This window comes from Pleurodeles waltl, chromosome 10, assembly GCF_031143425.1.
Source record: "Pleurodeles waltl isolate 20211129_DDA chromosome 10, aPleWal1.hap1.20221129, whole genome shotgun sequence".
NCBI classification, from domain to species: Eukaryota; Metazoa; Chordata; class Amphibia; order Caudata; family Salamandridae; genus Pleurodeles; species Pleurodeles waltl.
This window is the reverse complement of record NC_090449.1, coordinates 628496427-628518517: the sequence shown is the minus strand read 5'-3', so window position 1 is coordinate 628518517 and position 22091 is coordinate 628496427. Positions and strand designations below refer to the sequence as shown.

At 47.6% G+C, this 22091-nt stretch overlaps 1 protein-coding gene across 11 annotated transcripts in view; it reads left to right on the top strand.

Moving 5' to 3' along the window:
• KMT2C (lysine methyltransferase 2C) overlaps positions 1–22091 on the top strand; it is a 1516687-nt gene that overhangs the window by 1165913 nt on the left and 328683 nt on the right. For all 11 annotated transcript variants that reach the window (XM_069211124.1, XM_069211114.1, XM_069211120.1 and 8 more), the window contains 2 exons: positions 486–2168; positions 2932–3144. In XM_069211124.1, coding sequence (XP_069067225.1) covers positions 486–2168; positions 2932–3144 — 1896 coding nt within the window. The remainder of the gene's footprint in view (positions 1–485; positions 2169–2931; positions 3145–22091) is intronic.

Genomic DNA, 22091 nt, shown 5'->3' with positions numbered 1-22091 from the left:
GAATTTTGTTGGGGCTTAGCCTCTTGTGACATCATTCACCAGATGGTCCCTTCAAAACTTTAAAAATATTCCAGTTTCTAATTTCAACTGTTGGAGAAAAAATTTCCTATGCTTGCAATAAAAAAAAAGTCAAATTTTGTAGTTACCTTTTAGTGCATTGACTACATTTAATCTTTGACTGCATTAAGTTAATATCTGAAAGGAAAAAGAGAATTTTGCTTGAACTCTTTTGAAGGCGTTATAGGTAATGGATCGTTACAGGTTATGGGATGTTTCAAAGCTATACTCTCAGTGAAGTATTCATTGCTAGTTTTTCACTTAAGTCATAAATAGAAAGCATGATAAAGCTTTTCCGGTGTATGTAGTAGTACTAAAACAGGGTGGGATGAAGGCATAGATTGTTCGAGGAATCTTATTTTAATTATAGGCATGTTTAGTCACTGAGAGAATCTTTGTACATGTCTAATAAAATGTTTTCATTGCAGATTCGGAAGCAGCAAAAGGAACATGCAGAACTTATTGAGGAATATCGTATCAAGCAACAGCAGCAGCAATGTACAATCCCAACTGTTGCTACAGTGCCCGTAGCGCAGCCTCATCATCATCCTCGTATGACATCTGAGAGTACCCCAGCAACAATAAATCAGCATATTGTCTCCATGCCACAGCAGCTTGAACAAAATTTATCTCTCAACCCAGGACAAATGAATCCAGTTAGGATAACAAATATTCCAGGATGGCAGTCTGACAGTGCTCCCCGAAAACAAATCCCTTTAAATGTCCCAAGGATGCCGCCACCAGTGGCTCATATTCCAGCGAACCCAGAAACTGCAGTTTCTTCTGCAATCTCATCTGCAAATGCACAGTCCAATGCACCACCTAGGGTTGAGTTTGATGATAATAACCCGTTTAGTGAAAGTTTCCAGGAGAGAGAACGTAAAGAACGTTTACGGGAGCAGCAGGAACGACAAAGAATTCAGCTAATGCAGGAGGTAGACAGGCAAAGGGCCTTACAGCAAAAATTGGAAATGGACCAACGTGCTACGATGGGATCAGACTTAAATGAGAGGAATTTAACTCAGATACCATTCTTCACTTCTGATCTACCTTGTGAGTTCCTACAACCCTCAAGGGGTTTACAGCAGTCTCCTCAGCAACGGCAGCAAATACAGCAAAGCATGCAACAGGGATCTATAGACTCACCTCCATCTGTTGCTTACATGCAAAGTAATGAGCAGGGACGAGTAGGACCTAGCCTGTATGGACATGACCAATCCTCTGTCCCTGGAGGAAGCCCGAATTTCAGTCCAATGAAGCAGTCCCATGGAAGTATTTCCAGCACCAGTGTTCCACAGGCAAGACTCCTGTGCCTGCCAGGTATGCCTAACACACCCCCAGGTAATGGAAGTGGACCTTTTTGTGGGCAGGATACTGCTTTATCACATACTTTGAATTACCCTGGGTCAAATCAGTCCCTCGTTCAGTTATATTCTGATATAATTCCTGAAGAAAATGTGAAGAAGAAAAGAAGGAAGAAGAAAAAGGATGATGATGCTGATTCAGTTAGGACTCCATCAACTCCACATTCAGACTTTACTGCTCCACCTACTCCTGTCATTTCAGACTCTTCTTCTACACCGGCTGTAAGTGTCCACAATGAATCAGCTCAGAACAAAGAAGAACATGTGTCCTCAGCACAGCTGTCATCACCCCCTAATCCTGCAGTATGTCACCCTTCTTCAGAGTTGGAATTGCATATCCCAAGCAGTGATGAGCAGCAAGGAGTGGCACAGCAGAATTCTTCAATGAAGACAGAGTCTGGCTTGCCCCAAGTTGATGAGCCCAGCAGAATGTGTGATATTAAACTTGAATGTACAGAAGGTGATTGCAGCCCACTTAGCATTGAACCAAAGGAAGAGAATTCACATGATGTGAAGACAGAAGGAAAAGTCACACCCTCCTCTGCATCATCATTTCAGAATCCTGAACGTAACCCAGATGGTGTAACTCCAAAAGGAGAGTCAGGAAATGAATTGCTGAAGCACTTGCTGAAGAACAAAAAGTTAGCTGAAATTTCACATAGCAAAGCAGAGGGTAACTTACTTTCTGAGAAGAAATGTTCTCCAGAAAAAAAATGTAATGGCAAGAAACATTCTTTGCCACTAATGGTAAGTTTTGGTGGGGAGGGGGAAGGGGGCAGAGGGGATGTATAAACACTATTGAAACTTCTTTTTTTTTTTTTAAAGAAATAATCCCTAAAGTAAAAATTATCTTGTAGTTCAAAGAAGCTTTTGTGGGGTTCTGGTTATGTTAAAAATCACTTGGCCTTTGCCTCATGGTTCATACTACACAAGACTCCCTTGATAACATTATTGGACATTACCCACTGTTCCCCATTTTGTGAATGTGTGTGTATACGGACATATTAATGTATTGTACTGAACATTGATCTCTAACACAATCTTTCAAGTTGTCATGGATTTAAATGCTCAAGACACTCTAGTCAACAATACTACACTAATCGTCCTGTAGTTGATGCTGAGAATCTACATGTAAAAAATGCATGCTGCACGTAATACTAGTGAAAAGGTGCTGTATCTTCACCTTGACATCTGAAGTAGAAAGTAGGAGAAAAGATGAAACCTCATCCCGAGCACAAACAAACAGATGTTGCCAAATTCCAAGTATGAAATGGGGAGAGAGATGTACACTCAGTAAACCACAGCACTGCTGGTAAGACGTTGCCATAGTGCCAAATTTACCATGGAAGTCCTTAACGTGGTACAACTGAGAAAACAAGATCAAAAAGGGTATCAACTGTATTATGAACTCTTTGTAGTCCAATGAAAAAGGCTCTATCAGTTTACTTAGTCAATGTAAATTTTAGGTTTCTGGTGTCTTCTTCTGCTAAAACATTTATTTTCCTCTTAGCAAACCTCAGAACGTATGTTTCATGAAGAGTTTGAAAATGGGCAAAGACAGGCAGAGAGAAAGCATTTAGACCAAGACAAGAAGAAAATGAGAAATAAGAGAGTTCAAAAGACTGGAGAAAAAGCAACACCACGTGCAAAGAAAAGAAAGAAAGATGAGGAGCAGAAACCAACAGTTTTTCCTAAAAGTGAAAATTTTGCAAAATTTAAACAAGTGAGTATGACCGTTTTAAGAGGCCATGAAAGTAATACCTTGCTAGCAGCTGTTTGCTACCCCTTTAAGACAGGATGTCTGTCATATCATTAAAGCTATACGTTTAGGGCCTGATGGCAGTTGAATTCATTTACGGGACGTGAGAAGAAAAGTTAGACGGTACATCAGATAATCCGTACAGTCAACAGAACTATGTAAATAGCTTGGAGAATCACAAAATTTAAAAAAGCTTAGGGCCTACCTGCACCTAATAGTGAATCTTTGTTTAATGTTACTAAAATCGGATTCACACCTTCACTTTCCATCATGGGTCATTCTTCACCATGATGCTTCCTCAATTCCTGTGTATTATTGTTGTGTGGGGTTTAGGGGTTTATTTTATTCATTGCCTAATTCTTTTCCCACTTTATTATTATTCCTTCTCCAAGGGGGTCCACCTACAAATCCATACCTCAGTTGGTATTCCCCTCTCATTTCACCAAACCTAATTGCCGTACGTAAAATATAAATGTTGAGGCATGTCTGACTGTAGACACACATGCATAGCAAAATCCTGCCATCTGATGTTGGGCTCAGATATGTGCAGGTTGTTTTTGTTTGAATAAAGGCTTTCGAGTCACAAGGTATAGAGACTGCTCTTGCTGGTAATGAGCATGATCATAGATTCCACTGTTACATTTTTTTCTTCTGTTGTCTGTTTCGGACGTGTGCTCCTCTGCTCCTGTTCAGTACCATCGTTGTTTCTCTTTCCACATTTTACTGTCTGCGTTGTTTTTGATCACGGTTCAATTAACACTCATTCAACTGTGCGTCGACTTGGTAAGTGGGCACCAGTCGACCGAGAAACCAGTGGGCATTCGCCTTTCAGGGCGGGCTTTGTCTTCAACGTTCATTCCACAACATGCTCACCATGTAATGAAACAAATGCCCTTCCGTTTCTGTCCAAAAAGCCATGCCAAGAATCCATGCACCGATCTCAGTCAGGTGTGTATCTTACGCCTCTCTCTGGTCCACCAAGACACCAACTCCGCGGCCTGCCAGTCCTTTGGGTCCAAAAAGACGCTCCGAGATTGGCGAGCTCAAAAACTCAAGATGTACCGCTGCAGTGCTGAGGATAGACTGGGGCTCTTCGAATATGTAGACCCTAAAGCGGATGCCAAAGCTCCAGTGTTGGCAACAGATTAATGCTCTTTAGTGCCCACATACAGCTCGGAGCCTGAGCTAGAGATGCAGGACATTAGGCCGGTAAAACCTGTGTGTACATTACCTCCTCCATCCGGGTCCCAACAATTTGATAGGGACTTCTAGATGCAGATTACCCAGCTTTGATTTCCCCTGGAGTCAGACTGGATCCGGAAACTTTATCTCGAGCAATACCCCAGCGCACGCCATTGGGTGGCTCCATTCGGCTCTGTGTGGCATTGGAACTGACATCGCAGTCACCTATATAAGTGCCACACAGGTGCACGAGCATCAGTTCTTTTCTTTCTATACCAGTTAGCGCATATTGGGAGAGAGCTAACCCTCTGTTGCTTTTTGACAGGCCTTTTTTGATGTTTTGGTGAGTTTTTCTTCAAGTGTGTCAAGGATGTCATCGAGGAAGGCAGGGTTCAAACCGTGTGGCGCCTGTCATCATGCCATGTCAATGAGGCGAGTAAGGAACATCATTGTTTCTGCCATGGATCTGCGGAGCCATTGTCCATTTCGACTCCGCGCCTCCCCCTATTTCTGGGAGATGCATCGACACCTGCTCTGATTAAGGAATTTTACAAAGCCATGTGCTGCATATTCGAGCGGGCCGACCCCCGCTGGAATGCCATATGGCCCGCTGGATTGGAGGGGGCCCCATTCGGGTTCATGCCGGTGACTTCATCCTCAGCTCTCATGGGTTTTGTGGGTTTGATTCTGGCCCGGTGCCGGTTGTATCCAGGTGACCTTCTTCAGCACCCACCGGTGGCGCTAGACCCATTCTGATATCTGACGATCTGGAGCCATGACAGCGTCTCACAACACCAATTCCGGCACCGACAGGTGCCAGATTGTTGCTTGAGCCTTATTTCACACAGCCAGGCATGATAGAAGATTGGGAGGGGTCACTGGGCCCTTTAGAACACCAGTTGGAGAGCAATTTGGACTGGTATGAGGAGCTAGAAGAGGCCAGTGGTCTGGACTCCTCTCCAGAAACTGGCTTGCTTTCTCCCCTCACTCTGGCTATGGAGGAAGGAGCTTCCTATGCAATGGTGGTGCGTAGGGCAGCAGAGGTCCCCGAACCTTGAACTGCCCTCAGTGGCTGTCAAGACGAACATCTTGACAGAAGTGCTTCAGCCTGGAGCTTCTACATCCAAGACCCTTCTGCCCTTTAATGAAGCACTTAGACGTCCTGCTGGGAACTTCGTCCAAGCCCAGCACAGGGTCTTCAGTAAATGAGACAATCACCTGCTGCCATCGCCCTGCACCGGGTGACCCTAGCTTCCTCAGCCAACACCCCATCCCTGAGAGCTTAGTAGTCCAAGCTTCCAATTTCCTTGGCACATTGTCTTTGGCTCCCCCGGACAGGGACTCCGATGCTGTGCCATCTTGGGAATATGTTGTTTTCTTCCACCAGCCTGGCACTGAGGTCGGTGAACACCTCATGCGTATTGGGCCATTTCTCACAAACCATTTGAGATATGGTTTCGCATGTGCTGCCTCAGGTCCCGGAGGAGGCCTAGGCTATACTCTTCCAAGTAGTAAAAGACAGGAGGGATGCAGCAAAGTTAACCATTCAGTGTGGCTTAGATACGACTGTCTTGCTAGGCAGAGCGGTTGCGTCAACAGCCTTAAGGCGCCACTGTTGGCTGAGAACATCTGTTTTTTCGGGATATGTCCAGGCAAACCTGATGGACATGCTCTTCGATGGCACTCGCTTGTTTGGCGAGAAGGCAGACTCTGGACTGTAGCACTCTAAGGAATGCCAGGCTACGGCCAAGTCCTTGGGTCTCTCAGTAACCCCTCATCCACTGTCTTTTGTGGATACGGAAGGGGCGTGGTATTGTGCCAGCCCTATACCAGCCATTGTCCTACGCAAACATGGTGGGCGCAGTGCCTTCAAACCTAGAGGGACCCTGAAATTGTCTGCCACCCAAGCCCCGGCACCTGCAGCCTCAAGCCCTCCTAGTTTGGTTCTGCAGGACCATGCTGGCCCAGTTGGAGGGTTAATACACCATAATTTCCTCCACTGGTAGTCCATAACATCAGACTGCATGGGTACTCCAGATCATTAGCAAGGTCAATACAGACAACATTTGAACAGCTGGCGGAGTATCATTTGTCTCTACTCCAAAAGGAAGTTATTGCTCTATTGACCAAGGGAGACATAGAAAGAGTCCTGATATCTGAAGTAGGCAGTGGTTATTCCCACTACTTCCTGATACCCAAAAAGGAGGCCTTTTGCCCTATTTTAAACCTATGGACCATAAATCTCTTTTCTTAAGAAGTAGTAGTTCAAGATGCTAACGTTGGCTCAGGTTGGCTCAAGTTGGCTCAAGTCTTGTCTTCCCTAGACCTAGAAGGCTGGTTGGTAGCTCTAGAATTACAGGATGCTTATGTTAATATTCCCATCCTGCCGGCCCATAGGCCGGCAGGGTGGGAATCCTGGTTCAAGGTAGGCCACAAATACTTTCAGTTCACCGTGCTGCCATTTTGCTTTACCAGTGCCCCTCAGGTATACACCAAGGCGATGGCAGTGGTCACAGCTCATCTGCATAGGTCATAGTTTCAGTTTTCCCCTACCTCGACGACTGGCAGTTGAAGGCGAGCTCACCCCAGGCTGTTGTCTACCAACTCAAGACAATGGGGAACCATCTGCATTTGCTGCAGTTCAGTATAAACATGCCATACTCACACCTGAGACTCCCTCTCAGACCCTCCCTTTTCATATTAGCTGTTCTCGACACGATGTAGTTTTGGGCTTAATCTCCCCGAGCAGCGAGTCCAGGATATTCAGGCTATGATACTCATGTTTTGGCCTCTATCCTGGTAGAATATGCAGACTCTGCAATGGGAGCTGAAGTCCAGTGGATGCAGCATCAGGGAAATCTCTCCGACATGATCCAGATCTCGGAGGGAACTGCGAAAGACCTACAGTGGTGGATTTTGAACCAGAGTTTGGTCAGAAGCAGACTCCGCTCCTTTCCACAACCAGACCTTTCATTAATGATAGTTGTTACTTCTGGGATGGGGCAGCCACCTGGGAGAGGTGGAGATCAACGAATCAAAAGAAGAGGGACCGGGAGATTGCAGGTCCAGTGTACAGCCTCCCAATGTCATAGTTTATCAATCTAAGAGTACACTGTTCCTATCTAGTTAGACCATTAACGTGAGCTAGATATCTACAGGAGCAGGGACCCTCATGCATCACAGTGGATGACTAGCTTCATCATTGGGACAGCTCCTCGTTAGGCTGGTGCTGCAATGCCTAAAGGGCTCCCCACAGAGGGGAGCTCTTAACCTGGGTGCTCAGTTGGTTGCACATCCAAACCATTTGGTTTAAAAAGGTGCCCAATTTGAAGAGCCCAAATGTAAGTGGAGTGAATAGAAAAAATGTAAATTGGTTCATCATCGACAAATATCACTCATAATTTTATCAGTTGATTGTGATGAAGACCAAGATTAAAAACAAATCAAAGAGTGAGGGTGATGGATAATGGTCACCCACTCTAAAAAGATAGATACTGTGTGGTCTCGCTCTATAACAGGTATACATGTTTCGCGTCCAAGTGCTCCAGCCGGATCCTGTGACGCTTCTTCAGGACCAAAAAGATAATCTACTCCAACATTCCAGAATAAATATTCAACAATGTCTAAGGATAGGTAGTCACTTACTTAGTTATGTCCGGCAGGGACATGGGTCTCGAGGGTAGGTTAATATGCCTGCTATCAAGGAACTAGAAAATATTAGTTCCTTTTCCTGACCTTGATCCTTCTAAGCACTATCTTGATATTGGGGATGGTTTACTTTTTTGTACGAACATAACTAAGTAAGTGACTACTTATCCTTAGACATTGTTGAATATTTATTCTGGAATGTTGGAGTAGATTATCTTTTTGGTCCTGAAGAAGCGTCACAGGATCCGGCTGGACCACTCGGACGCGAAACATGTAGACCTGTTATAGAGCGATACCACACAGTATCTATCTTTTTAGAGTGGGTGACCATTATCCATCACCCTCACTCTTTGATTTGTTTTTAATCTTGGTCTTCATCACAATCAACTGATTAAATTATGAGTGATATTTGTCGATGATAAACCAATTTTAATTGTTTCTATTCACTCCACTTACATTTGGGCTCTTCAAATTGGGCACCTTTTTAAACCAAATTGTTTGGTTATGCAACCAACTGAGCACCCTGGTTAAGAGTTCCCCTCTGTGGGGAGCCCGTTCGGCATTGCAGCACCAGCCTAACGAGGAGCTGTCCCAATGATGAAGCTAGTCATCCACTGTGATGCATGAGGGTCCTTGCTCCTGTAGATATCTAGCTCACGTTAATGGTCTAACTAGATAGGAACAGTGTACTCTTAGATTGAGAGGTGGAGATCAGTCTCCAGTGGAATTCAGACTCCACATCAACATGTTAGCGCTCCAGGCGATTCGGCTAGCATTGAAGGCATTTCTTCCCTTTGTCAAGGGGAAGTTCATGCAAGTGCTCAGGGACAACATCACTGCCATGTGGTACTGCAACAAGCAAGGCAGGGTGGGAGTGCTGGAACAGCAGGACAAAACCCTGGTGATTCAACACCTGGCAGTTTCTTTGAATGCCAGGGCAGACAAACTCAGCCGTCAATGCCTAATGGATCATGAGTAGCATCTCCATTTGGAGGTGGTGCCAGGGCTCTTTCAGCAGTTGAGAGAGCCTTGGTTAGATCTATTCGCCTGCAAAGAGAATGCGCAATATCACCAGTAGTGCGAGTTGAATGTTCCAAGGCGGCAATCGCTCTGCGCTGCTTTTCGACGCAAGTGGAGTTCAGGCCTCCTGTAGGCCTTTCCGTCCGTACCTCTCCTGCCCAGAGTTATTAAGAAAATCAAGAATGACTGGGCCTAGGTAATCTTTGTAGCTCCGGACTGGGCCTGGAGAGTCTGGTATCCAGAGCTTCTGAAAATGAGCATCGATCCTCCGATCATGCTGCTCCTTTGGGAGGATCTTCTGTCGCAGAACGGGAGGATTCTCCTCCCAAACATGTCAACTCTGTGCATTCATGCATGGAGATTAAGCGGCAACAGCTTTTAATGAAGTCTGTGACATCTTGGCAGCCAGGTTTTCCTTCACAAAAACAGTATACGCTTGCCGTTGATAAAGATTTGTAAGATATTGTACTGAGAAGTCTATAGATCTTCTTTCTGCTTCTCTCTTTGATTTTCTTTTCATTCTTTCTCTTGCCTAGCAGGGATCTGCTCTGGGCAGTATAAAGAGCTATCTGCTCTATCTGCTTTTCTGTGGCTGCCTGACCAACCCTCTTTGTTTAAGTCCTCTGTTGTAAATAGGTTTCTAAAATGGCTCGTACTATGCTTCTCCCTACACCCTTTATCATGCCTCAATGGAATCTTAACTTAGTTCTCACTTACCTCACGTGTGCTCCTTTTGAGCCACTGCAAAATTGTCCCCTCGGGCTGCTCACCATTAAAACAGCCCTTTTTGTGACCATAACATCTGTCCAAACGGTGAGTGAGATACAGGCCTTGTCAACTAGACCCCCATATCTCATGATATTGCCAGACAAGATAGTGCTATTTCCTTCCGAAGGTGGTGACCCCATTTCATTTGGGACAAAATATCACCCTGCCCACCTTCTTTGCTTCCCCGCATCCCTCTAAGGAAGAGAAATGACGCCACGGACCGGACACAAAAAGAGCATTGTCATTCTACCTTGACTGCACAAAAGAGTTCCGGGTTGACGAGCAGCTTTTTGTCTGTTATGTAGGATCAAAGAACGGTCGGGCAATACAAAAATTGAGTTCTATTGAGAACCCGAAGCCCTTTTGGCACACTGCACCTGGCCGTGCCGCTGAGGGTGTAGTTTTTGTGCCTACTTGGGTCCACTCCAGTACTCCTCCAAACCTCCATGGTCTGCTCTCAGAGAACGCGGGTACTTACCTGCCAGCAGACTGGAACCGGAGTACCCCCTATCTCCATAGGCACCCACGTTATTTTGCCTCCAGTTTGACCTCTGCACCTCACCGGCCCTGTGTTGCTGGTGCTGGGTGTTTGGGGTTGCCTTGAACCCCCAACGGTGGACTATCTATACCCCGGAGATTGAACCCATAAGTGTGGTACTTACCTCTGAAACTGTACTGTACTTACCTCCCCAGGAACTATTCAAAATTGCAGTGTTTCCACTTTTCAAATAACTTTTTAAACTGTGCACAATATTGAATGTTGAAGTCTCAACTATTACTATGCAAAGTACCTTTCGTTTAATGTACTTACCTGCTAAATGAATCTTGTGGTTCTAAAAATAAACAAAATAATATTTTTCTACATAAAAACCTAGTGGCCTGGAGTTATGTCAATGAGTGTGTGTTTTCACTTATTGCTTGTGTGTACACAACAAAAGATTAACACTACCCTCTGATAAGCCAAACTGCTCGACCACACTACCACAAACATAGCATTAGTATTATCTATTATTGGCTCTGTCAAGCCTCTTGGGGAACCCCTCAACTCTGTGCACACTATATCTCATTTAGATATAGTATATACAGAGCCAGCTTCCTACAGTCATTCTCTGTATTAAGATCTGCTACACCCTGGCTAAGAAGCAGCCTCCAGAGGGCTTGCAAGCCCATTCCACCAGGGGAAACAATGTGACCTCAGCGTTAGCTCGCGGAGACCTAGTCCTGGCCATCTTTCAGGCAGCATCGCGGGTATCCCTGCACACGTTTGCCAAACACTACTGCCTAGACAGTCAGCTACACAGGGGTGGGCATTTCGCCCATTCAGTCCTGCAGGACCTTCTGTTCTGAAAACATTTTTCCGCAGCCCACCTTCAGGAGGATATAGCTTGGGTATCTAATCAAAGGTGGGAAATCTACAGCTAGAAGTCTCTGTCAGATGTATGAGTTACTTACCTTTGATGACCCATTATCTGGTAGAGACTCTATCTAGCTGCAGATTCCTCACACCTGCCTATGCCTCCCCACTCTGCGAACTTGTTTGCTAAGGTCAGGGTGATCCCTTTTCAGGGCCCTAGTTTGGACACTTCGCTTCTGGCGTGAAAAGTTGTGATTAAAGTAACTGATTCCCGTGCCCCTTGGTGATGCCTATATAGGTGACTACAACATCACTTCCAGCGCCAGTTGTGCCACGTGGATCTGAGTGGAGCCACCCAGAGGCGCACCCAGGGGTATTGCTCAAGCAAAAGTTTCCAGATCCAGTTTGACGCCTGGGGAAATCAAAGGTGGGGAATCTACAGCTAGATAGTCTCTACCAGATAATGCGTTACTGAAGGTAAGTAATTTTCTCATCAATCCCAAAGGGTCTGGACTGACCAAAAACGTACTTGGGTTACCACTGTTCTCAGGCCATGGTTGGCACTGAACAGCTGTATAGGAAACACTCATCCATGTCACTGGAAAAAACAGCAGAAACCACTCGCCTTCAAACAGGCTCCCAAGTCATCGGACTTGAGACGAATATTGTATTTGAAAGGGTTGGCACTAAAAACTTACTCCATTTCTAGGCCAAAACTGACCACAGACCCAATACCCTTGGCGTCGATAGGGTCAGCATCAAAACCCCTTGCATTAAAGGTGGCAATGGAGCCGAAATCATACTCCTTCGCACAGAGCGGTTGAGCCATAAAATATTGAACCTGTGGTTGAAGGGGTCCAGGAAGATATTGATTTGTGCCAGAAACACCTGGTTATCCACCCGGATGCTGGTCATATTCCTGCAAGACCTACACAGACTTCTGCACAGCCAGCTAAAAGACAACTTACTTTTGAGGAAGCTTTGGACAGACTTACACCACCACAGAAAAGGAACAAGGCTGACAAGACTACTAGCCCTGTGTATACCATTATACCACCACCACCACCTGCTGCACCTCCTTCACCCCCACACCACTGCTTAATTTCACACAGGGGTCTGCGCATTCTTTTGGGGGGCTTGGGGATGATGGAGACCAGTACTCCATTCTACCACATAATGATCCCTGGGGCACTTATGACATAGATCCTCATGCAGATGCAGACCCTGACCATTTTCCAGCAAAGCAGTCTTCATCTGATGACACCACTCCCTGCCACAATATCATAGATAAGGTAGCAGCATATCACAAGGTTGAGCTACATACAGAACCACTTGAAGATTACTTTTTATTTGATACACTCTCTTCTAGTCAACTATCTGCACAATATCTGCCCATGCTGAAAGACATGCTTAAACACATTCCTGTCATCTTTAAAGACCCAGTTAAGGCATGTATCATTACTCCAACGGAAGATAAGAAATAGAAACCATCCTCCTATGGGGCGTATTTACATCAGAGAACAACTCCATCCTAGCTGTCTGGTGGTTGCCACAGCAAGAAAGAGAGCAAACTCCCAAACATATGCTGTTGCACTTCCACCCCATAAAGAGTATAAAGTTAGATGCTGCGAGGAAAAGGGTAGCTGCCCAATCTGCCAATCAGTGGAGAATTGACAACTCCTTTAATCTCCTTTCCTGTTACGACAGGGCTCAATGGGACATGATGGGAAGAGCCCTTCAACATCCCCCTGAGGGACATAAAAAGAGGGCATACGAGATTGCCCCGGAGGCTAAATTGATTGCCAACACACACACCTGATGCAGCCGACACAGCACCAAGAGCCATTAATTCAAGAGTGCTCCTCAGATGGCACGCCTGGCTTAGGGTTTCAGGTTTTAAACCTGACTGAGTGCAAGAGCACATCCCAGCACTGTCTTTTGATGGTTAACATCTCTTTGCCCTTAAAGTAGACCCAGTACTAGAGAAGATAAAGAGAGACAGCCAAAGCTATGGGCACATTACAGACACCTTCACAACACAGCTCCTTTTGCCTCTCCCCTTATCTTTGTCCAACAAAAGCTACCTCAACAGATCCTTCAACATCTTACCAACGTCCCCAGCAATACAATACCTCTCCCAAGGGATATTACAGGATTACCAGAAGTAAAGGCAACGGTGGTTTCACCAAACCTACCTCCACCAAACCCTGATTTGCCAGCAGTTCCCCCAGACCACAAAACACCTGTCGGGAGTTGACTACAAAGGCTCTTTCCCGCATTGCTGAACATCACTTCTGACTAGTGGGTGTTGGATATTATCCAACGTGGTTATATTCTGGAGCTCACTTCCACACCTCCAGTAATCCCACCTCGCAAACACAAACTTTCAACAGAACATCCGCAGTTGATCAAAGAGAAAGTTCAGGCAGTTCTTAATTTTTTTTTTAAATGGTGCCATTGAATCAGTGTCTCTACACCAGCAACATACAAGAGTTTATTCACTCTACTTCCTTATACCCAAAAAGGGCAGGTCCTTAAGACCAATCTTGGATTTCAGACCCCTAAACCAATACATCCCCTCAAAGCATTTTCACATGGTCACTCTTCAAGATGTAATTTGATTACTACAACCAGGCAACTTTATGGCAGCAACTGATCTGAAAGACATATTTTTTTCACATTCCTGTTCACCCAATGCTTCGCCAGTACTTCAGGTTCATAATCGGATACCAGCATTTCCAGTTCAAGCTGCTCCCTTATGGAGTCATAACTGCCCCAAGGATTTTCTCCAAGTGTCTTGCAGTAGTAGTAACACACCTGCCCAGGCATGTTAGAGACTTCTAGTTGCAGATTTCTTACCTTAGAATTACCCCCAGACATGCGACTGAATCTTCGAGCAGTACCCTTGCATGCCGTTAGGTGGCGCCGGTCGACTCCACGTCTGTCGTGGTCACGTGATGACATCGGGTCGAATATAGACACCGTCTCAGCAATTCTTTTCTTTCTGCACCACACGCTCATCCAGAGGAGCTACCCTGGTCACTTTTTGACCGGCCTCATCACTTCTGTCGAATTTTGTGGTGACTGTTGGTGCGTCTACGGATGTCCCCGAAGACCAGGTTTAAGCCTTGCGAGGTTTGTCACTGAATGATGTCGGTGACGGATCCTCATCGGGTTGGTCTGTGCTGCCTAGAGCGCGACCATGACCCGAAGTCGTGCTCTGACTGCCGGGTCATGCACCCAAAGGCTTCTAGAGCGGTCCCTAAAGCTAATGGCGGCCCGGCACTCGACTCCACATCGTTCCCAGTCTCGTTCGAGCGAAGGTCTTGAGACTGGCTGCGGAGCCACCACCACTTGTCTTCCTAAAGGTAATCGTGACACTCTGGTAAGAAAAAGAAGTTGTCGAAGGCCAGTGTAGCAAGCTGGCCGGGTTTGTGGTGGGTACATAAGGTACTTACACCTTTCGTCAGGTTCCGCTATCCCCTATTAGTGAAGTGTATCCAGTGTCTAGAAGCCTGGCTCTCTAGAGGTAGCTGTGGATGAGCAGCAAAGGCTTATCTAGAAGACATGCAAAGATCATGCAAAACCACTGTAGTCACACAGCACTTACACAGCACTTACACACATGAAAGAAGACAATCAGTTACACAGAAATAAAGGTACTTTATTTTTGGTCACAAATTACCACAACATACTAAAAGGGCAACACTCCAATAGGAGGTAAGTAATACACTAATTAAATACGCAAGTAAACAGTAATAGGCATAGAAAAGGTGAGGAAAAATGAAATGCAATCACAGGACCCCCACCTAGGTAAGTGGAATATGTAGAGGGGAGCTGGGAGTACTAGAAACCCCAAAAGGTAAGGAACAGTACCCCCCAGCGACCAGGAAAGCAGGAGTAAATCACTGTAATTTCCCCAGACCACCCAAAAGAAAGGAAATGAAGACACCCCAACAAGGCTGCAAGAAACCAGTGGTGGATTCCTGGAGAATAAGACATTTAGAGAGAGGGGACCAAGTCCAAAAGGGTCAGTGGAGTCCAGGAGGAGTAGGAGCTACTACCCACCCAGCTGTACTCGCAGGAGTTGGTTGGCGGTGTGGAAGAACAGGTCAGCCCTGCAGCCCTAGAGCCGGAGAAGAGTTCCTGATGGATGCAGAAGACGTCCCAAGCTGGAGTGAAGATTGCAGGAGGGTGTTGGGTCAGGAATTCCACCAACAAGCCGTGGCAAATTCACAGTTAGTGGAAAAGTGGTGCTGCTGGGAACCAGCAAGGCCCAGGAGGACTCAACCCAGGAGGTGGAGCCAGAGGGGGCCCTGAGCGACACAGAGAGCCCTCAGAAGCAGAGGCAGCACCCACTGGAGTCCCACAGGACAGGGATACAGAAGTCACAGACTGAGCCTATACAGCACTACAGAATGGGATCCCACGTCGCAGGAGAACCACACAGAAGGCTGTGCGTTGCAAGAAAGAGTGCTGTGGGGCCGAAGTTGCACGTAGCCTGAAGATCCCTTGGAGGGGATGCCAACAAGCCTTGGCAGCGGCAAGAGATGCAGTGCACAGAGTTAACTGTTCTGTGTGGTAAGGGAAGGCAAGGGCTTACCTCCTCCAAAGTTGGACAGCTAGCAGGGAGGACCAAGAGGACTACTCCAGACCACCACCCGTGATGCAGAATCCACGCAGCTCAGGATGAAAGGAGATCCACACAGCTGGTCGTCATTGCAGTAGGTGCCTGCGGATGCAGGGGAGCGACTCCTTCACTCCAAGGGAGATTGCTTCTTTTTTCTAGTGCAGACTGAAAACTTGCCGCCCTAAGAGGATGCACAGCAGGGGAAATGTTGCAGAAGCTGAAAGGAGCTGTGGAAACAATGTTGCAAGAAGATTCCTGGTAGAATCTTGCAAGCCGAATCTGAGGACCCACCCCAGAGAAAGACCCTAAATAGCCCCAACAAAGAGCTTGGTCACCTAGCCAGGTCTCCACCTATCAGAAGATGGCTCTGACGTCACCGGCCTGGCCTGGCCAGGTCACTCAGATACTCCCAGAGTTCCCTACCAACCTTGAAAACAAGATGACAGAACTCGGGGACTCTCTGGAGGAGGTCTGAGCACCACCTGTGGGGTGGTGAACGACAGGGGAGTGGTCACTCCTCTTTCCATTATGTAGTTTTGCACCAGAGCAGCGTCTGGGGTCCCTGAACCGGTGTGGACTGGTCTATGCATGGAGGGCACCAAATGTGCCCTTAAAAGCATACCAGTGGCTTGGGGAGGCTACCCCTCCGAAGCTAGTCACACCTATTTCCAAAGGGAGAGGTTGTTATCGCCTTCTCCGAAAGGAAATTCTTTGTTATGCCTTACTGGGCTTGATCAGTTCAAGCAGCAGGAGGGCAGAAACCTGTCTGAGAGGTGGCAGCTGCTTGGGCTGCCTGGAAAACCCTGTAAAACTGGTGGTAGCAGTGCTGGAGGTCCTCAATGGAGCCCCCAGAGTGCATGAAATCATACTTCCAGTACTTGCAACAGTATTGGGGTATGATTCCAACATGTTTGATACCAAACATCCCCAGGTTCTGAGTTACTATTATACAGCTGGATATAAGTAGTGACCTGTGTCAAGTACACACGTAAAATGGCATCCCAGCACTCAAGAAGTCCAGGAAAATGGAACTGGAGTTCCTAGGGGCACTTCCTGCAGCGGTGCCCTCACACTCTGGTACCTGCATGCTGCCCTCTGTGCTGAGAGGGCCTATCAGAGGGGTGACTTACACTGACCTTGTGCAGTGACCTGTAGTGCATTCACCAGTTTCACGCAGACTGCAATTGCAGGCCTGCAGAAACCTTTGCATGGGCTCTCTATGAGTGGCAGAGAAACTGCTGCAACCAATAGGGATCTCCTGGTACCCCAGTGCCCTGGGTACCATACACTAGGGACTTACATAGGGGGACCAGTATGCTAAATGTGGGAAGAAAAAGGATACAGTTACCAAAGTTTAGAGGAGAGAGCATAACCATTGGTGTTCTGGTTAGCAGTATCCCAGTGGGGACAGTGAAACACACTGACAACAGGCAGAAAATGGGGGTAACCATGCCAAGAAAGGGAGAACTTTCCTACAGCCTGGCACTCCTCGACTACACCCCGTCGCTCAGGCGATGCGATGCAGGAAGAGCATCGAAGCTCTAAGCCTCTGTCCGCAGAGCCTGCTACTGGGTCTGCTACGCACCTCCCTGACTTAGCAGGAGCAACCCCTGCCCAACAAAAAGAGTTTTATGAGGCCATGCGCCTCATTTTTGGGCAGTCCATCCTCCCCTCCCCTGTGGCACCTTAGGGGCCTGGGGAGTCAGATGGGGACCCTTCAGGTCCCGCGCTAGCAGCCCAGACTCTGGCCACCAAGTGCCTCTCTGGATCCGCCTCCAAATACGCACCAGTCGCACCACTGAGACCTTCCCCAGAGCTGGTGAAGTCATCGACACTCCCGACGTCGGTTGGGCCCACAATCTACGTCGACCTGATCCTGATCGACGCGCCAGAACGGTATCGGCCAACACTGCTTCCCACTTCAGTGGGACCTAGCCGCCCCAGTTTGGATTTCTGACCTTTTTTTCTATGGTTATGAATGCGAGGGACGGGTTGGAGGGGTCGCTGGACCCTTATGAATTCCAGCAAGATGACCCAGACATGGACTGGTCTCAAGAATTGTGCCAGGCCAGTGGCCTTGATACCTCCACAGACACTGGCATGTTGTCTCCTCCTACTGTGGCTACGGCAGAGGGAAGCGTCTTACTCCATGGTGGTCAATAGGGCAGCTGAGGTCTCAGCCTGGAACTTCCTACTGTTGCAGTCAGGATTAATCTCCTGACGGAGGTGCTTCAACCCGGAGCATCTGCTTCAGAGCCTCTCCTCTCATTTCAAGAAGCCATCACTGATGTCCTTTTGGGTACCTGGTCCAAACCCAGCACAGAAGCTCCTGTGAATAGGGTAATTGCATGCCGCCATTGGCCCGCTTCTAATGACCCTAAATTCCTGACTGAACACCCCTTGCCTGAAAGCTTGGTTATTCAGGCATCTTCGTCATCTGGCCCATTCCCTTCCGCTCCTCCAGATAAGGAATCAAAAAGACTAGACCATCTTGGAAAGAAGATGTTTTCTTCTTCCTGTCTGGCATTACAGTCGGTGAATACCTCATGCCACTTGGGCTGTTATACCCACTCTTTGTGGGACACAGTTGCGCAAGTTCTGCCGCAGATCCTGGGTGAGGCCCATACTATTGTCTCCCAGGCTGTTGCCCATGGGGGAGATGCAGCCAAGTTCACCATTCGATGTGAGCTGGACACGACCAACTCTCTAGGTAGATCGGTTGCATCAACAGTGGTATTACGATGCCACTCCTGGTTGAGAACGTCTGCGCTCCCCTTCGGCCTTACCACCACCCCTTGGGTGTTCACGTGATGGCAGTGGTTGCAGCTCATCTGCACAGGTCAGGGATTTCAGTCTTCCCCTACCTCAACGACTGGCTTTTGAAGGGGGATACGTCCTAGAACGTTGTCTCCCACCTTCAGACTATGGGGAAGCTCCTGCAGTCGCTGGGGTTCACTATAAACATGCTGAAGTCACACCTGACCCCCTAGACTCTCCCTTTCATCAGAGCTGTTCTGGACACAGTGCAGTTTTGGGCCTCTCCTCATGACCAGCGAGTCCGGCATATTCAGGCTATGAATCTGATGTTTGAACCTCCATACTGGGTTTCGGTGAGAATGACTCCGAGGCTGATGGGCCTTATGGCCTGCTGTTAGTGACACATGCCAGATGGTATATGTGGGACCTAAAGTTCCAATGGGCGCAGCATCAGGGAAATCTCTCCGACATGGTTCAGATCTCGGAGGGGACTGCGACAGATCTGCATTGGTGGCTTTTGAATCAGGATTGGGTCAAAGGCAGATCCCTCTCCCTTCCTCAACCAGAATTTATGATAGTGGCAGACGCGTCAATTCTGGTATATGGCGGCCACATGGAAGAGGCGGAGATCAGAGGACTCTGGTCTCCGGCGGAGTCTGGACTTCACATCACTCTGCTGGAGCTCCGGGCGATCAGACTTGCATTGAAAGCATTTCTTTATCAAAGGGAAAGTGGTGCAGGTGTTCATGGACAACACCACCGCCATGAGGTACTGCAACAAACAGGGAGGTGTGGTGTCCTGGACCCTTTGTCAAGAGGTGCTGCGCCTCTGGACATGAGTCAGGGAATTTCTCTGGTGGTTCAACATCTGGCGGCTCTTTGAACGCCAGAGCAGACAAACAGCCAAAATGCATAGTTGATCACGAATGGCATCTCCATCCGGAGATGGCGCAAGGCCTCTTTCAGCAGTGGGGAGAGCCTTGGTTAGATCGGTAAGCCTCCGCAGAGAACGAGCAATGGTGGCAGATTTGTGCGTTGGAGTTTCCAAGGCGGTTCTTGCTCTGTGACACTTCATCTCGAATGGAGCTCAGGCCTCCTGTACGTCTTTCCGTCAATACCACTTCTTCCAAGAGTTCTAAAGAAGATCAATGTAGGAAGCTGGCTCTCCATATACTATATTAAAATGAGATATAGTGTGCACGGAGCCCAGGGGTTCCCCGGAGGCTTAACAGAGGCTAAAGTTGATAATACTAATACTCTCTTTTGTGGTAGTGTGGTCGAGCAGTTAGGTTTATCAGAGGGCAGTGCAAAGCATTTGTTTTACATTTATTGTACACAGACAGACAATAGAAGAAGCACACACTCAATGACTTAACTCCAGACCAATGGTTTTTATATAGCAAAAATATATTTAATTTAATTTATTTTTAGAACAACAAGATTCAAGTTGCAGGTAAGTACTTCAATAGTTTCGTATTCCACAGATGTATCAATAGCACTTAGTTTGAAATCGATAAGTTATACAGTTTCTGAAATATTGGCAATTATCTGTTTTCAGATCGATTTGCCGGTAAGTACAACACTTACAGTTCCAGTCTCCGGGTGTTAGGAAGCCCACAGGTTGGGTTTCAAGTTAACCCCAAACACCCACCACCAGCAACACGCGGCTGGCCGGGTGCAGAGGTCAAAGATGAGGCAAAATTAACATGGACTCCTATGGAGACTGGAGGCACTCTGGTTCAGATCTGCATCTTCGGAGGGCAGCCCTGGGGGTTTAGAGGAGCACTGGGGGGCACAAGTAGGCACCAAACACACACCCTCAGCGGTACTGGGGTGGCCAGGTGCAGGGTCCAAACTAGGCATCGGGTTTCCAATGATCCTCTATGAGGGAACCCGTGGGGTCCCTCAGATGCTGCAGGCGAGGTCCAGGAGGTTGACTCGGGCAAACCACAGGCTAGACAAGGAGGAGGGCTGCCTGCTGAACATTGATGCTGGGGAGGTCGGGTTCTCCAAGGCCTGGGGGCTGTGGGTGCAGTAGTCTTTTAGGCGTTGGATATCTTCGTCAGGAGGTTTTGCGGTCGGGGGGTCCTCGAGATTCCCTTTGCTGGCATTGTTGTGGAGAGGTCAACCCAGGGTGGGCACTTGTCAAGAATTTCTCTCAGCTGGGTGGGCCACCTGGACACGGGTGGTCAGGACTCACGCATTCGGAGTGAGGTTGGGAGTCCTTAGTTGTTTCTTCATGGGCAGGAGTGCTGTCCACAGGAGTTCTTGGTCCTTTTGGGTGCAGGGAAGTCCTCTGGAGCTTGGCAGAGGTCACTGGTCCCACTGGATGCGTTGCTGTTCTTGTGCAGGTTCTTTGAAACAGGAGACAGGCCAGTAGGGCTGGGGCCAAGTCAGTTGTCGTCTTCCTTCTTCTCTGCTGGGGTTTCAGCTTAGCAGGCTGCCTTCTTTCTTGTTAGGTTGCCAGGAATCTAGTGAACTGGTTTCAGGGGGGATCTTAAATCCTGGTTTTAGGGGCGTTTCAGGGGTCAGAGGGCAGTAGCCAATGACTACTGTCCCTGAGGGTGGCTAGACCCTTCTTGTGTCCACTCCCGGGGGGGAGGGGAGGAGGACACAAACCTAACCTTATTGGTCCCTGTCCTCCAAACCAAGCTGAAGGATTCTGCAGGGAGAGGGTCACCTCAGCTCTGGACATCTTAGGGACGGTCCTACCTTGGGTGGTCACTCCTCCCTGTTTTCCCTAGTTTCCCCGCCGGACTTGCTGCCAAAAGTCGGGCTCCTGCAGGGGGAGGTGTGAAGCACCTCCACCTAGAGCAGGATTGTTTCTGGCGTCAGAGAGCCTAAAGGCCCTAACCGCATGGGGTCAGGAACTTGCCTGCTAATGGCAGGCTGGCACAGACCAGTTAGTCCTACACTAGAGGATTGGGTCAAATACAGGGGGCATCTCTATTATGCCCTCTATGTGCTTTTTAGAATAAATCCAATACTGGCATCACTGTGGGTTTATTGTGCTGAGAGGTTTGATACCAAACTTCCCAGTATTCAGTGAAGTCATTTTGGAGCTGTGGAGTTCGTAATGACAGACTCCTAGACCATATACTTAATATGGCCACACTGCACTTACAATGTCTAAGAATGAACTTAGACACTGTAGGTGCATATTGCTCATGCAGCTATGTCCTCACCTGTGTTATAGTGCACCCCGCCTTAGAGGTGTAACGTATGATAGAGGGGTGACTTACCTATGCCATAGGCAGGGTTTTGTGGGCATGGCCCCCTGAAAGGGATGCCATATTGGCTTTGCCTTTTTCTCCCCACCAATACACACAGTCTGCAATGGCAGTGTGTATGTGTTTGGTGAGGGGTCCCTTAAGGTGGCATAACACATGCTGCAGCCCTTAGGAACCCTCCCTGGTCACAGAGCCCTTGATACTGCTGGTACAAGGGCCTTATCTGTGTGCCAGAGTTGTGCCAATTGAGGAAACAATTGTTCAGTTTTAGGGAAAGGCCTGATTAGCAGGATCCCAGCACACTGTCACGTCAGCATCAATA